Source organism: Gnatocerus cornutus, chromosome 10 (genome assembly GCF_029298725.1).
Source record: "Gnatocerus cornutus isolate USDA-ARS CGAHR chromosome 10, icGnaCorn1.1, whole genome shotgun sequence".
In the NCBI taxonomy this organism is placed as follows: Eukaryota; Metazoa; Arthropoda; class Insecta; order Coleoptera; family Tenebrionidae; genus Gnatocerus; species Gnatocerus cornutus.
Genome location: NC_142242.1, coordinates 7,083,985 through 7,098,603, shown reverse-complemented (window position 1 = coordinate 7,098,603; position 14,619 = coordinate 7,083,985). Strand labels below are relative to the sequence as shown.

At 33.9% G+C, this 14,619-nt stretch overlaps 1 protein-coding gene across 1 annotated transcript in view; it reads left to right on the top strand.

Annotated features, from left to right (window-relative positions):
• Window positions 1-14,619, top strand: part of LOC148167543 (metabotropic glutamate receptor 7-like) — a 56,428-nt gene that overhangs the window by 21,307 nt on the left and 20,502 nt on the right. The window contains exons 2-5 of the mRNA XM_088047969.1: window positions 1,721-1,852; window positions 3,621-3,800; window positions 9,317-9,483; window positions 11,268-11,422. Of these exons, the coding sequence (XP_087904095.1) occupies window positions 1,721-1,852; window positions 3,621-3,800; window positions 9,317-9,483; window positions 11,268-11,422 (634 nt within the window). The remainder of the gene's footprint in view (window positions 1-1,720; window positions 1,853-3,620; window positions 3,801-9,316; window positions 9,484-11,267; window positions 11,423-14,619) is intronic.

Here is a 14,619-nt window from a genome sequence, read left to right as displayed (position 1 = left end):
ATTTTACCACAAGTGACGTCGAGAACAAGTGTGACCGACGCCAGTTACATTAGCTTTTTCCGAGTGATTTATGTCCTGCTTGTAATTTAAAATTCGATACAATTTACAGAACGCAATGTTAAAAAACTGGATATTGACAGAAAGACAAATGGACTATAAATTATTATGGGAATGCCGAAATATCAAAACACTCAAGAGAATTTCAAAACAAATTTATTATGGAAATTCACCCATTCAAATATATTTTTGATATGTCGGCAGTGAAGTTACCGACTTTTCTACGTAAATAAGTAATTTCAATTTAATAATGTTGTTAAAATACGACTCGATTTTTCCTAAAATTGTTCGAAATAATTAGGCCAGGTGAAAAAAAATTGGTTTTGTCTCATTTACCTCACATAAGGGGCTTTATTTTGCAATTGAGAAAACATTTTTTTCTAAATTCGAGAATTTGGAAAACACCCGAAGAAGATGAGTGGATGACTATTTGCAGAACACCTCGGAACATCCAGAGAGGATGAATGGTGCTATCTGGAGAACACCACAGAACATCCGGAAAGGATGAATAGATGACTATTTGCGGAACACCACAGAAACAAATGTGAGTGGTTATCTGTAGATTCTGTAGAACACAGAATAACCAAAGAGGATGGATGAATAATGGGATAAAAGATAGGATAAATCAATCAATCTGGCTGGACTAAATACCAATTTACGAGATATCTGCAAAAATATCCGACGTGCTTTAAGAACTTCGCAATATTTTTTACGGTTTACACTACCTTTGAACAAAATACTCCTTTTGGTGGTTGAATTTTTATTTAATCTGATTGAAGGTAAAAAATGAGATTACATTTTGTGTGTAACCTTCTTCTGTATCTCGTGTTTAGTGAACCGTGTAAGTAAAATTTCAGGTAGAAAGAGTTTTGTCCTTTCAAAGTTACATAACAAAGAGAAAATTGTACGCTTGTTAGATGATGAGACTAAAGCGTCTTTTGAGGTAATGTTGGTGGTAGGAGTTCATTTTCATAATTAAGCTGTTTGTTATTTGTCAAGGATAAGGATTTTGGACGGAAATAAGTATATTTAAAAGATATTCGGTGTTTGCTTGGGGAAAATCCAGTAATCGAGCTATTAAGTAAAACCACATGCGGCAGTTTGCTTTGCTTTTCACTTTTTTGCATAGTTTTTGTATAATCCGCTTTTCGTCCTGCAGTGGTCATAAGGGCGGTTTTACATATATTTTCATAATCCGACTTTTGCAAACGGTTAATTCTTCAGTAAAAACTGTTAACGGGACTAAAAAATACAGGAAGCTGGACACATCTGTTATTCATTTTTAATAATCATCAAATTCATCAGAGGTTTAAATTTTAAGAGCCAATGGTAAATTACCAATTTCAACTGAAATTATTATTTCGAAATGCACATCATTTCAGCGTCATATTAGCGCTCAGGTGCTGCTTTTCTGTGATTATTTTTCAACTTAAATTCCGACTGATAAATTACATTCTGTCGTGTCATTAACAAAGGCTATCTGCCTTTTTGACATAAAAGGTTGTATAAAACGAAATAAAATACGCACAATTCGACATTTTACGACTCTTAATATAAATACAAGCATAAACCTGAAATCTTAATGCTGAAGCAATTGCAGCCATAACAGTAAAAACATTTGTTCTCAATCGCGTTTTGGTTAATATCCTCATTTTTTTTCCAGGATATGTCGGAATATAAGTGCGAATCTGGAAAACCACCAGTCTATGTCCCACATAAATCTGTCACCGCCGTCATCGGAGCTTCTTTCAGCGTAGTTTCAATCATGGTAGCAAATATCTTGAGGTTATTTAAGGTACGTATTTATTTGCAGTCAAATCGATTCGTTTCCTATTATGTGAGACGGTAGTTAATTCTAGTTCGTCTTTCAAAGAAATTACAGGAAATAGGGGTCGATGTCGACTTGAGAAAGACGCTTATTGGCTGCCTGTTTCAAGCAAAGCCACATTTAATTTTGTCGTTGATTAATTAGCTTGCTTCGATTTAGTAGTTTTATTTCGTTGACTTCGTTATACAATCTTTAAATTGAAAATAAAATACGCTAAATACGATTAGTTCACTTTCCGAATACTACCTGTTCAAACGAAGAAAGTGAATTAGAGTAAATTTAACTTCTTTAATTATAGCGAGGCTCGGGGGCAGCAATAATTATATCAACATCAAAATAGGAGAAAATCTGTTTGTGGCAAAGATAGTCGCTCTAATAGTCTAACAAAGACTGGAGCTGACATTTTATCGCTTTCATGCAAATATTTCCAACAGAAGTTTCTCAAGTTCGTTAAAATTCCAACACAATCATTCCGACTTTGTTAGTATGGCACGTGGTACACTTCTGTCTTCTTCTATTTTTCGTACATAGCTGTTAAGTACCTCTACTAAAAGCATCAAAGTGGGTGGCTCGGATTTCACAACTAGCACATATTTCGCCGTCTTACAGACCTAATTTAATTCCCTTAGAGGTCCATAAACCTAAGCCCTTAAACAAACATGTTTTTGAACTCTATTTTAATTAATTGATCGCTGAAATAACCTAACGAACATAATGTGTTTTTAATTTTTCACACTAATTAAATACTTCTTTTGTTGTTGTAGTTTTTAAATTCGTTTGATTACAGACCTGACCTGAATAAGGGACTAGGTTTATTAGCCTCATTTGTAGCAATGGGACACTGTTGTAACTGTATGAAAACAAAGCGAGTTACTAAGTTTGTCCGAGAAACGACTTTATTTAAATAACAAATAATCCACTAAAATCCTTTGGCTTTTCCGGTGTTGTTCTTTTATTCATGTGACACATATTTCGGTGTTACTGCGTTTCTTCGTTTCTGCACAATGTTATTTAGAAAATTTCAAGCGAAAGATCTCGACCTAATTAACTAAATCCTGAAATACAATTCTGCATAAATATTTAGCAAGTATTTTGGCGAATTATTACAAAGAAACAACATTTAAATGATAATATTTTCTTTTAAAACTTCCATAATTCGATTGTATAAATAACTTAAACTTATTAATTCTTCGTTGATGGATGGAGATTCGATTTCATCTTTGGTCTCAAATCCAATCACTGAAAAGTTCGGGTACAACGGAGGGAATTGGGTGCCGAAGAAAGATATAAAACATTAAAAGTTCACACTTTCCAAACTAAAGTTAGTCTGTGATGTTTGAAAGAAATAACGGGGCCTTTTTACAAATAAAATAATTTGAGACTTTATGAGAGCACTGATTTTTGATACTTTTGATTCCCGGAGCAATTTTTCCGCAATATCCAGTTACGTCAAAATTAGTTCTCAAATACCGTGATATAAAGTGTCAGATTTAACTTTCGGTAACTTTTTAACTGAGTAAATTCTAGCTAGGATACTTGCTGCCAAACCGCGTCGTTAGTGTTAACTGTCTTTAAAGATATTTGAGTTCAGAAAAACGCTATAAAACTTATACCGGAGGCATGTAAAGTAAGCAACGGTCTATGCAAATACAATTTCTTTGTGAGAAAGTAACTTCCTTAATTTGTTTTCTTGAGTGAACAATTAGTGAAGAGGGTTGTTTACTGAATGTTTCAGATCCCCCAAGTTAGCTACGCCTCCACCAGCACGGAATTGTCAGACAAGTCGAGATTCGAATATTTCAGCAGAGTTGTGCCTCCTGACAATTTCCAGGCGCAAACTATGGTCGAAATTATCAAAGAACTAGGCTGGAAATACGTGTCCACCGTCGCTGTTGAAGGAGATTACGGGGAACGAGTGAGTACATTTTTTTCTTTTTTGCCACTGCAATCGTTGGAGTGAAGAATTAGTTCGCGGTATATATTTCTAACTTTACTCCGATATCGACATATTGCCTTGAATTGAAGCCTGCAAACGCCACGAGGATAAATTTAAATTTCTGTACAAAATTAAACATAGCTACAGGGAAACGGTGGTTTTGAGTAAACAGTTGGATACGAGGGCGGTTTTCCAAATCCACAGTGAGGGTTGTTAGTGGTTAAGAAAAACGATTTTAGAGAAATTTATTTGTCCGTTAATCAAAATATTTTTACGAAATTCTACAAACTTTATTTGCTCACCTGGAAAAGCAGCTATTGAATTCGTGGTCTTTTTTATTTCGTGAAATTTGTTAAGACGCCAGGCAAAGCTCGTTAAATCGGTTTAATTCTTTTTTAATTAAAATAAAAATGGCTGAAAATGCCAACAATTTCATCGTTTTACTGTAAATCTAAAAAATACGTCGATACCTAAAATGATGTTACCTTTGCTGCAAAATGAAACAAACGATTGGACTCTTATTTCCTATATGAGATTGCATGGGTTCGTAACTACGGGAAATTGACCGGTTACTGTCGCAAATAACTAACAAAAAAAAAACCTTTCGAGAATAAAACAAACCAACGTTCGAGTGAGAAAATTGGTGGTTGCTTTGGGATGAGATACTGGCAATAAAATAATGCATTCTTAAGTAGGAGCGTATGGATGGTGATAAATCATAATAATAAAATTTCCTGTCAAGTTTCTACAACACACGACATAGCTTACCTACAAGAAAATTTCTGACATAAATTATGTTATTCTGAGACGTGTCGCCTACAGTGGTATGCGAAGTATCTGACGAAAGATACTATTTAACAAGAGAAAAAGGGATGATAAGAACCATCATAGAAATGCTTCATTACTCGGCATTTACATTCCATTTTATTCAAATTTTATTTAAATCTTAAGCTCTCGCAAATTTCTAAAGAAATAGGATTGGGACTTATCAAAAATTTGCATAAGACAGTGGAAATAAAACTAAATACAAAGTATGAAGAAGTCTACAAACTTTACTTTTGTGTACATGTTCCACATACGAGTTGCAGCTTGAATTATTTGACGCGGCAATAAAGTCAGACTATTTTATTTTCCTCGTGACTTCCACTATAAAGTAAAAAGCATAATATTACAACTATTACTAGTTCTCTGAAGCGGCCTTAAACATTCTGGTGCCGACGTGATCACTCATCAAACTAAATTAGATGTGCTTTAGAGTTGAGTTTTAGTGTGGTTAGTAGCTTAGTATCGTTGATATGGTTCTTTGATGTATAATTTGAAATCAATTTTCCTAGTTTCAATGCAGACTATAATTCTGTGGCATCCCAACCATTGATGAAACGGTTGCATGTAAAGTACTCATGATATTGACAGACTCTCTGAAGATGTTTAATAAGCACTACTAATTTATCATGACTTTTTTGGTGCAATTTTTGAGACAAATTCCCTATTGTCAGAAACTATCAGTCTGTATTGAAACTACCATAAGTTGTATTTCATCTATTCTAAGCAAAATGCATTGTTGGCATGTCATACATCAGCAAAACGTGCTACAAAATGATCAATTACTGACGAATACTCCCCCAAAAGCTCTATTGTTAAAATTTGTGTGCATCGATGTGTATCGTGGGAAAGCGTTTATTTTCCCAAGTAGAGCTTTAAAAATTTTCCAGCTGTTCGATTATAGCTTATCAGTTCGTTCTATCATTTCCACAATTCGCTAACTTGGAAATAATCAAGTTTAATTGAATTTTTTCCGATGAGATCACTGAAATGAAAACAAACCCGACTTCGCTTGAAGGTGCAAATAAAAAACAATAAACAAACCTACGCAATAATTTATCGTAGTTACCAAGAAAAATAACAATTTAAGCGGAAACTAGCAACTGACCCTAACTAAATCATAATAATTTGCTCCTGGTCATTACAATGAGTTTGTTGATTTTACCAACGTGGAAAATCATCGGAAACGACATGCACTATTATGTTTATTCGCAACAGAATGATATTTAGATAGAGATTGTTCCGGTTGTATTTGAGTGTTGCGAAAATCGCAGAACAGATTGTTCGTTAGTGTGAAATCGATTTCATATCAACACATCACCATAAAGTCAATTGTATCCAGAGTGGAAGCTATTAGGCCGATGTACGTATTTAAATTCGTGAGATCATTCCAAGCGTTCGAATCCAAGCTGAGCATCTTCTTAATAGTATTCAGACAATACAGATTAATGTTATTGAGCAATTAATCAGAATTATTGAGGAACTAGAAGCGACAATGTGAATTCCACGTGATTTGCACGACACACAATTTATTCCAGTTAGAAATTAAGTTAATTTTGGGTCAGCACAAAATTTAATTACAACCCTCAATGGGAAAACATTTGTCATTTTTGAATTACTATAATTTTATAATTCAACGTGCCAGGTTTTGTATGACGATTTTACCGAAATTTAAAAGGGACTTTACGAAAGGCATATTAAAATTTTCTTAAAACGTAACGTTGATTATAGCCACTTCAGGACTTTTTAAGCACTATTTCCGTTTTCAGCAAGGGACTCTTTCCAGGAGCTTAAGCTCTCGCTCTTTCCACTAAAAGAACTTAAATAAAATTAAAATATCCTTGTTTAAACAGAATTAATTCATATGATAGTACGGAAATACAGACGTAATCATATAATTCTTTTAACGTTCATGTGTCATGTTCGTTTTTTAACTTGCTGTTTTCTAGATATCCGGGTTTCTATCCGCCGCTTCTCAGATCTTAGATCTTTCTTGCTTATCCTTCTATCGTTCCGTTTGCTTATCTTATTCCAACTAATTTAAACTGGCTTTTGAATAGAAAGAGGTTTTATTGATTTACCCAAGTTGATCTTCTACTCGCCACCTTACACCACTTCCAGGCCGACAAAGTCCCATTGTTTCAATTATTAAACATTTCGCTCTACCACACAACATTAATCATAAAAAGATATTCTCAAAGCCTATTTTCTAAAGCTTGGTATATAAAGTAATCCATTACTCCCAGACATTTATGAAATATGTACTACTCAACTATTTTTGACATAATCTCCAAACTTAATACCTCAATCGATGAACAACATTTCGAAACTAAAACAAAGAAGCAATTCTTACACCAAACCGAAAGAAGCACTAATAATTTTTCTGCACCTGTGATGTTGAAGTGAATGTAAAAACGCAAATGTCAGAGTGTTTTCTTCTTATAGTGCTAGTTATATAAACCTCCATTGTGTGCCCTGCATACATATAGATGATTTTCGCAAAGTGGATTGTTTTTAATTGAATAAAACCAGTGAATCTTTATGGATCGCTCCTGCCGAATTCTAAACGCCAAAAGAATCGTTTATTTAGCATACTGACGTTGACTTTATGTAAATTTAGAACAGATTCGCTGAATTAATCCATTTCACGTATCGAGTTCGTCCAGAGAGGACCGTTCAGATGCTCTTGCAAATGAGGTGGCGTCATAAATCGATTACAATTACATTCTCGAGAAACTGCAAGTGTCATGACAATCTACTATCGATTTACATCTTAATGCAAATTACGCGTTGCTTACAGAACAACAGCACCGATATTTTTAAGGAAATTGTTATACATGTTACATAAAATTCATTTGGCGGAAAGAAGGAAGTAATAAGGTGAAAGCGCGATAAAATTGAAGTGCCCAAGGAAGGAAAATATAAAGAACTCTATCATCTGAATGTACAAACGCAAATTTTTCGACCTGTTGTGCCACATAGTTTTAATTTTTTCTCTCAATTGAAAGACTGGATAACGGAGCAAACAATTAAATATTCACTGATGTTAGATGCCTTGTTTTTTTGAGGCTATGAGTTGGCTTAAAATCAGAAGTAAACAGACTCACTTAATATACGATAAATTATTTAGTTTGCGTGATATTTACACTTTAGACATGGAAGCTTTCAAATATTGATACAAAGGGAATTTACAATTTACACATTTTAGATAACTGAAAACAACCCATGCGCTACTGTTTCCTACTTTCCACATAATTTTCCAAATTAATTATCCAACATTTGTAAACAATACAACTGCATTAATGCATTTTTGATCACAATATGAATGTTAAAACTTCTATTTTGTTCCTCTATCGGATAAAAGCTTCGTTGATTAAAATCTGATTATATTATTAGCGGTGTAATCACCTTGCTGACGATTTAATCAAAGCAAGTTTTTAGACTCGATAAAATACAGAAATTCGCTTGCCGTCAATCTTTCCTTCGAACCGAATTACTTTGACAACAAGTCAAAATGAACTATTACTATTTATGACATTTTTTAAACTTCACTTCGAATGCAGAAGCTTTTTGCGACCATCTTCATGATTGGTGAGCCAATGGAGAGCCAATATTCGAGACACGCACACGAAGTCCAGATAAAAATAACTTTGATACGAGCTCGCAATTAGAAAAAATTAATGCCTTTTTCGGGCGAGCTAGATTAACTTTTAAAAGACTCATTTAATTGGCGCTAAACTAATCTCGGTTATAAACACCGCACTCGATTTTTTTTCAGTTTTTTTATGTAATAAATATTCCAGCGTGACCCAGTTCTTCAAATCCGACGTAGTATTGACTAAAATTCTCAATAGACAAAATGTGAAATTGTAAAAAGTCTGTACACGACTTGATTTTAAAATTAATCACGTAATTCAATTTCAAAGACTGAAAATTCCTTTTGATACGAAGACAATTTCGTGGGGTAAAAAAAGTCACACTTTAAGACTAACAGAATAACATTTTGGGTAAACGTTACCATACTGTTGGCCTTTTATATTGCGACGTGTAATAAAAATGCAGACATTTTTTTTAGTGATGGAAATCTTGAAAATATGGAAATTGTATAATATGCGAGCGTCTCTCAGGGGAAAATTATTTATTTTGATACAGATTTCACAAAAAGCAACCCGAAAAATTCAACACGTGACGAACATAAAGCAAAAACAAGCGTTTTGTCTCTCTAAAGATTCCTGATATCGTGGGCGTTTGAAAAATTTGCCTGGCGCATCCAGTATTTTTATCACACATGTTTTCTTTCTAGACTATTATTATCGTTATTTATGACTTTTTTTTTAAATTTTTGAAATTAACTACAATATTTTAGTCAAGGCAACTTCCATTAAATATAAAAGTCTATTTATTTTATTGGTTAAAGTTCTGTTTTTAATTAAAAAGAAACCGCGGCGGGATAGTCGTCATCACAGATGCAAATATGAAAGTGCAATTCAAGCAAATTAGAAAATGGGGTGAAGTTGGTGTTGTTGAAACACGGAGTATTCTAGTTGCTTTTTTTAACCCGTATAATTAAAATAATTCGAGCATTTTATCCATAAGGTGCGAATAACTTAACATTTTACATTCAGCTTTAAAAATCGCAGAATAGAATCGTGAAAAATTTATTCGTATTACAGGGGATAGCGTCTTTTATATCTTATTCAGCCGATGCCGGAATCTGCATAGCAGTAACGGAAAAAATCCTCCGGAATTCGAGGACCGAAGACTTTGACAGAATTATAGACCGGCTCCTCCAAAAATCCGCCAGAGCTGTCGTCCTCTTCGTTGATGAAGACAACACAAGGTAAGTTTCATTGTTACAATTTTAAAAGTCACTCTTAACAGCACGTGAACATACCAAATCCAATCGATAATGTTTTTGCTCGCTTTTCTGATTCGGTCATTAATGAAATCCGATACATTTATACCCAATTCCTGGATATATCCCTTTGGTTTAAAAGCGATTAGTATATAATTTCAATATCTTCTTTCCGTTCGTTTTCCCATAAGTAAACCTAGTCATAAAACAGGACTTTGGAACAGGAAATGTATGCACTTTTAATCAATACTGCTCAATCAGCTTCGCCGACATTTTAATTAAAAAAGGAGTAAAATATTTTAATCGGTCGGTTAGTCGAGATACATTCACATTTAATCCAAAAAAAAACGCAGCTTCTTTTTTCTGATAGAAGACTTACAAAATAGAATATAAATTAAATAGCAATTAGGCATGGAAAACTTTTCTCCGAATGTAAATTGAAACGAAGTAAGAAAAAATGTTTGAATTCATAAACTTCAACTGTCACTCAGATACGATAAATATGCAGGAATTATACCAAAATTCCAAAAACAGAAATCTTATTTTCAAGCGAACGGACCGGGGATTATTTGCAATATTAATGTCAATGCGTGTGGGAGTCTCTTCCTATAAATCTCGCCTCCATTTCACCATCAAATCTGACAGGTTTTAAATATTGATCTTAAATTGAAGATAACAATATTTTAAGTACCCATATAAATATTTCACAATTTCTGGTCGTTTCTTTTCTCTGAATTCACCACGCATAGTAAAATTTCATGTGTATATCACCTCTAGAATAACAGAAGAGTAGCGTATGTGGCGAAATTGAAATACATATTTACATTAACTGGGGCGCAAGATGAAGCTAAAAAGCCGAAAACAGTTGGGATTATTTTAACGATGATCATAAAAGCTGTTTTTAGTGGAGGTGATGTGCGATACAAAGAAAATTCACGGCGATATCAAATTTGGAAATTCCATTCCATTTTATTTATAAAATACACTTATAATAAATGGAGATATTTTAAAACCGGCATATCTATATTATAGTCATGCCAGTTTATTTCATTTTGGTTTTATTGTTTTGTTCCCAATTAGTCAAATCAACTGTTTTACCACTGTTCCTGATAGACCGAGTTTGTGGTTAATTAGATAAAACTTAATTTAATTTGGAGGTTTTCTTTGAACTTTAGTTTTAAAAGTTTATTTCAAGCTTTGTTGTTTGGGACTATTCTTTTAATTTCCGTATCATATAACTGGGCGTCTTTGTTTTGAACTAAACCGACTTCATTAACCGGTATTCTTTTTTTCTTAACTTCTTTCATTTAATTCTTAAAATTTTATTCTTTTTAACAGTATTTAATTAAACTACTGCAAACAATTAATTGCCTGATTGTTTTTTTTTTGGTTTTATATTTACATACAAATTTGGCGGGGGTTCTAAAACAGTTCATCGAGCGATAATATTTTTTAGGGTACCTAAAGATCTTCGTGCATTTTTAAAATAGAGTTAGGTTGTCAACGCTGTTTTTACGAGCATTGTGATAGAATAAAACAATTTTGAAAAGGGTCTAAATGTATTCGATGTGTAAGGGTGGATTCACACTGCGCTTTAGCCCCGATTGCGAACGATGGACTGTCAAAGTCTCGCAGTTTCTAGAAAAGAAGCCCATTCAAATAACGACATTGCCGCTAAATAAAAGCTATCGATTTCTTCAGTTTGTGTTAAGCTTTAAATATGGTTTTCGTGTAGTTGGTTGAAACTGCCTATTTGTTTATACTTCCAGAAAGCTGCTGCAAGCAACAATTCGTGCCAATAAGACGGGATATTTCCTTTGGATCGGCAGTGATTCGTGGGGGGCGAAAGTACACCCCGTCAGGGATCAAGAGTTTGCTGCAGAGGGAGCAATCACCATTCTACCCCACAGGAATGCCATTCAAGGTAGGAAAAGCTATATTTATACACAAACGTCAGTGAAGTCACAATATAAAATTAAATACCCCTATAATTCTCCCACGCCATCAACTATTCACATTTCCAAATGCAAAAAATGCTGCCAAGGCTCCTACGAACTACTAAATGTTGAATGCCTTATTTTATAGTCGTGTTCTTGACAAGTTTATAAGTAATTTGAATAATTAATCTTTCGTAGAACTTCGAATATTCGAACTAAATCTCATTTCATGGATCCATAAAAACAGAGTTTTCATAAAGTTTGTTGCACTAATACGAATAGTCTTCGGATCCTCTTGTCTGAGACATCTTAAGCAGGCACCGCTTTATTCTTACAACTTCTGCTGACTTAATCACGAATGCTATTCCTCAAGATTTTACGACGCTGCACTTTGCACTTTACGCCCCCAACTAACTTCTCGAAATTATTCATAGCGGACAAACTCCTCAGACAACATTAAATAATATCACCCGGAAACTAAACTATAATCGATATTCAATAATTGAAAGACAAATATCCACGATTTTTGCTGTCGACATCAGTTTACAAATAAAATGTTCAGATTTTGTCATTCAAATCCCCTGCATAAGATTTATTTTATGGTATATTTTCCGTGTCGTAATAAATGTATAAACGTCAGTTCTCGCAGCTGTTTGTCGTTCCATTATCCGCCCTCCGTCGGAAAATGGGAAATGTCGAACGGCACATTGAAGGAAAGAATAATTAGGAAAATAATTGCATTGTCAGCGGACACACATGAATAATCGCAAAAAAAGTCGAGATCTATCTATGTACGGTAGAGTGAACCCGAGGAGAAAAACATGCGGATTCAGCGTTTATTCAATTATGACTTGCTTGATCCAGTTTGTGTTGTATTTTGTTAGACAGTGAAAACTGTGTACTTTATTAAAACTTTGATGCAGCAGTAAAACAGAAGAAAGTTGAAAGCGCAAATTGCCGGAAAATCGATAAGTCTAAGTTCATATGCTTATTCCAAACTTGCTTGGAATTTTACAAATTAACTTTCGCGACCTAAGCTATCAATATTCTGTTCCCTAGACGGTGACAGCTATCACTTACAAAATAAATGGCACTTTTATTATAGGTACACTAAAATTTTCACCTTTTATTGGCTTTAAAGATGTCGAGCTACTCTTTCACTTGATAACATACCAAGATATATGTATTTTCTATCGGAAAAACTTTCTTAAAAATGACCCTAAATGCCATCCGGAAAATATAAATATGAATCTAGCAAACATGAAGTGAGTGAATCCAAAACTGTCCTTAAAATCTTTCTACGTTAAAAAATGGCCAGTCGCTAAGTGACCAAAAATTTGTAAGATTCTGGAATTTTCCGGGCCCGATAACTCCAGGACTATATCAATTGGAGAAATGGGATTTTCACCACTGTTTTTCTCCTGTCTTATACGATAAGAATTCGGTCTTATCTCGACTTATAAATTTTCTGATCCAATCGAAAAAAAGTGTTTTTTTAACCAGTCAGTTGGTCAGTTTAAACTTATTGTTTAAACCTGCTTATTGTTTTTTTAAGACCTAAATACATACTTATTTCGTGTCGCAATTTAAATTAAACAAACAATTCGTTTTTCTGGAAAAACGACAAAAACTTTTCCCCAGTTCATAATTGTTCGTATCGACACACGGACCAAAATTAATAAAACCAAAACCTATGGAAATATCGCTTTCGGTAGCAGATGCATATCAAAAAAGAAAAATGACCTTTTCCCCACAAGTGTAATTGAAATGTCCTTTTTTTTCTCTTTGAACCAACACAAACAGCCTGAAGATTTTTTGCCGCTGTTGGAAGGGAACACAATACGGGTGCAATTTATGGAAACAATATTTTTAATTAAAAGTCTTGTTAGAGCATTTACAAAAACCCGATTGTGAAAATGTGTAACACACGTTCAACAGGTTTAAATATGCATTTAAAATGATACCACGTTATCATCAAATTCAATCAGATGGTTATTACAGGTGTCCAAAATAATTGTTTTTTACTTGATATAACACAAAACCCTTGAGAAATCATTCAGCGGAGCCTTAATACAGTTTTCGTCAATTTTAGTCCATCAGCTTTGCAGGATGCTATAAATTTTGACACTAAATTAATATCTGTACCAAAATTTTCCTACATATTGAGAATTAACTAGAATATTGGGTATGGTAATAGAAGGGAAGTTTGTAAACTCAAAATTGAGCAGAATGTCTGCTATTTGGGAACAGAACAATCTCAAATAGTTGCGGTGTGTCCAGTTCTGTCTTTGATTGAAATCCGCCGCCCCTTGTGTGCGTTTAATGGCTTGCGTAGGCTGTGGAAGTGGAAAGTAAAGTTTTTAAAAGGAAGTAGAAAGGAAGGCTCGACTAAAATCAAGAATTAATTTACGCTAACAATATATAGTAATAAGTTGAAATGTTGAAGAGTCGTTATCTTTGAAGAGATCTCGTTATAGAAACGTCTGAGACGCACGGCGAAAAGAGCAACGTAAAAACATAACGAAATGATATATCACATTGGCGGGAAAGTATTAAGTTTTGTCACGACTGTACTTTCGTTTTTGTCGTAGCCTTAAAATTCAGGCCAAAACGTGTCTATATATTGAGTTTTTTAACGAGTCTTCGTTACGTCCACTGTATCTTTAACGTATTTTTAATAAAAGTTGCCAGGAGAAATTAATTTACCATATTAACAAAAAGCTTGATGAATATTTTCGTCTCTGAATGTACTTCTCTTTGACCTTTGATATCTCTCCTCAGTTTCCTCCGATTCAGGTTTCGTTGCAGGCAGATGTTTGAGAATTGTATTTCTAACACGACAAGGATTTGTCTTGCCGAAACAATAGACGTTTCAATCATAACCCGCGTCCATAGTGAAATTTTAAAACGCCTACAGAATGAAATCGTCATTTACGGAGACAATAAAATTGTCGTCAGTCATACATATATAAAACTGTCAAGAGAAACTGAGGTAAAAGACTCTTGTGGCAACACAATACGAATTAGTTACTTCTCCATTGCCCACTGTCTATATTTTCATTGCTTTACAATTTTCTTGAGAAAACTTCATCACTTTTAATATGAATTAAAACTAAATATCTCCAATTGTGAGATAAAGAGATTACAGTTATGCATCGATAGCCACGTTGTCTTTGAAGACGTT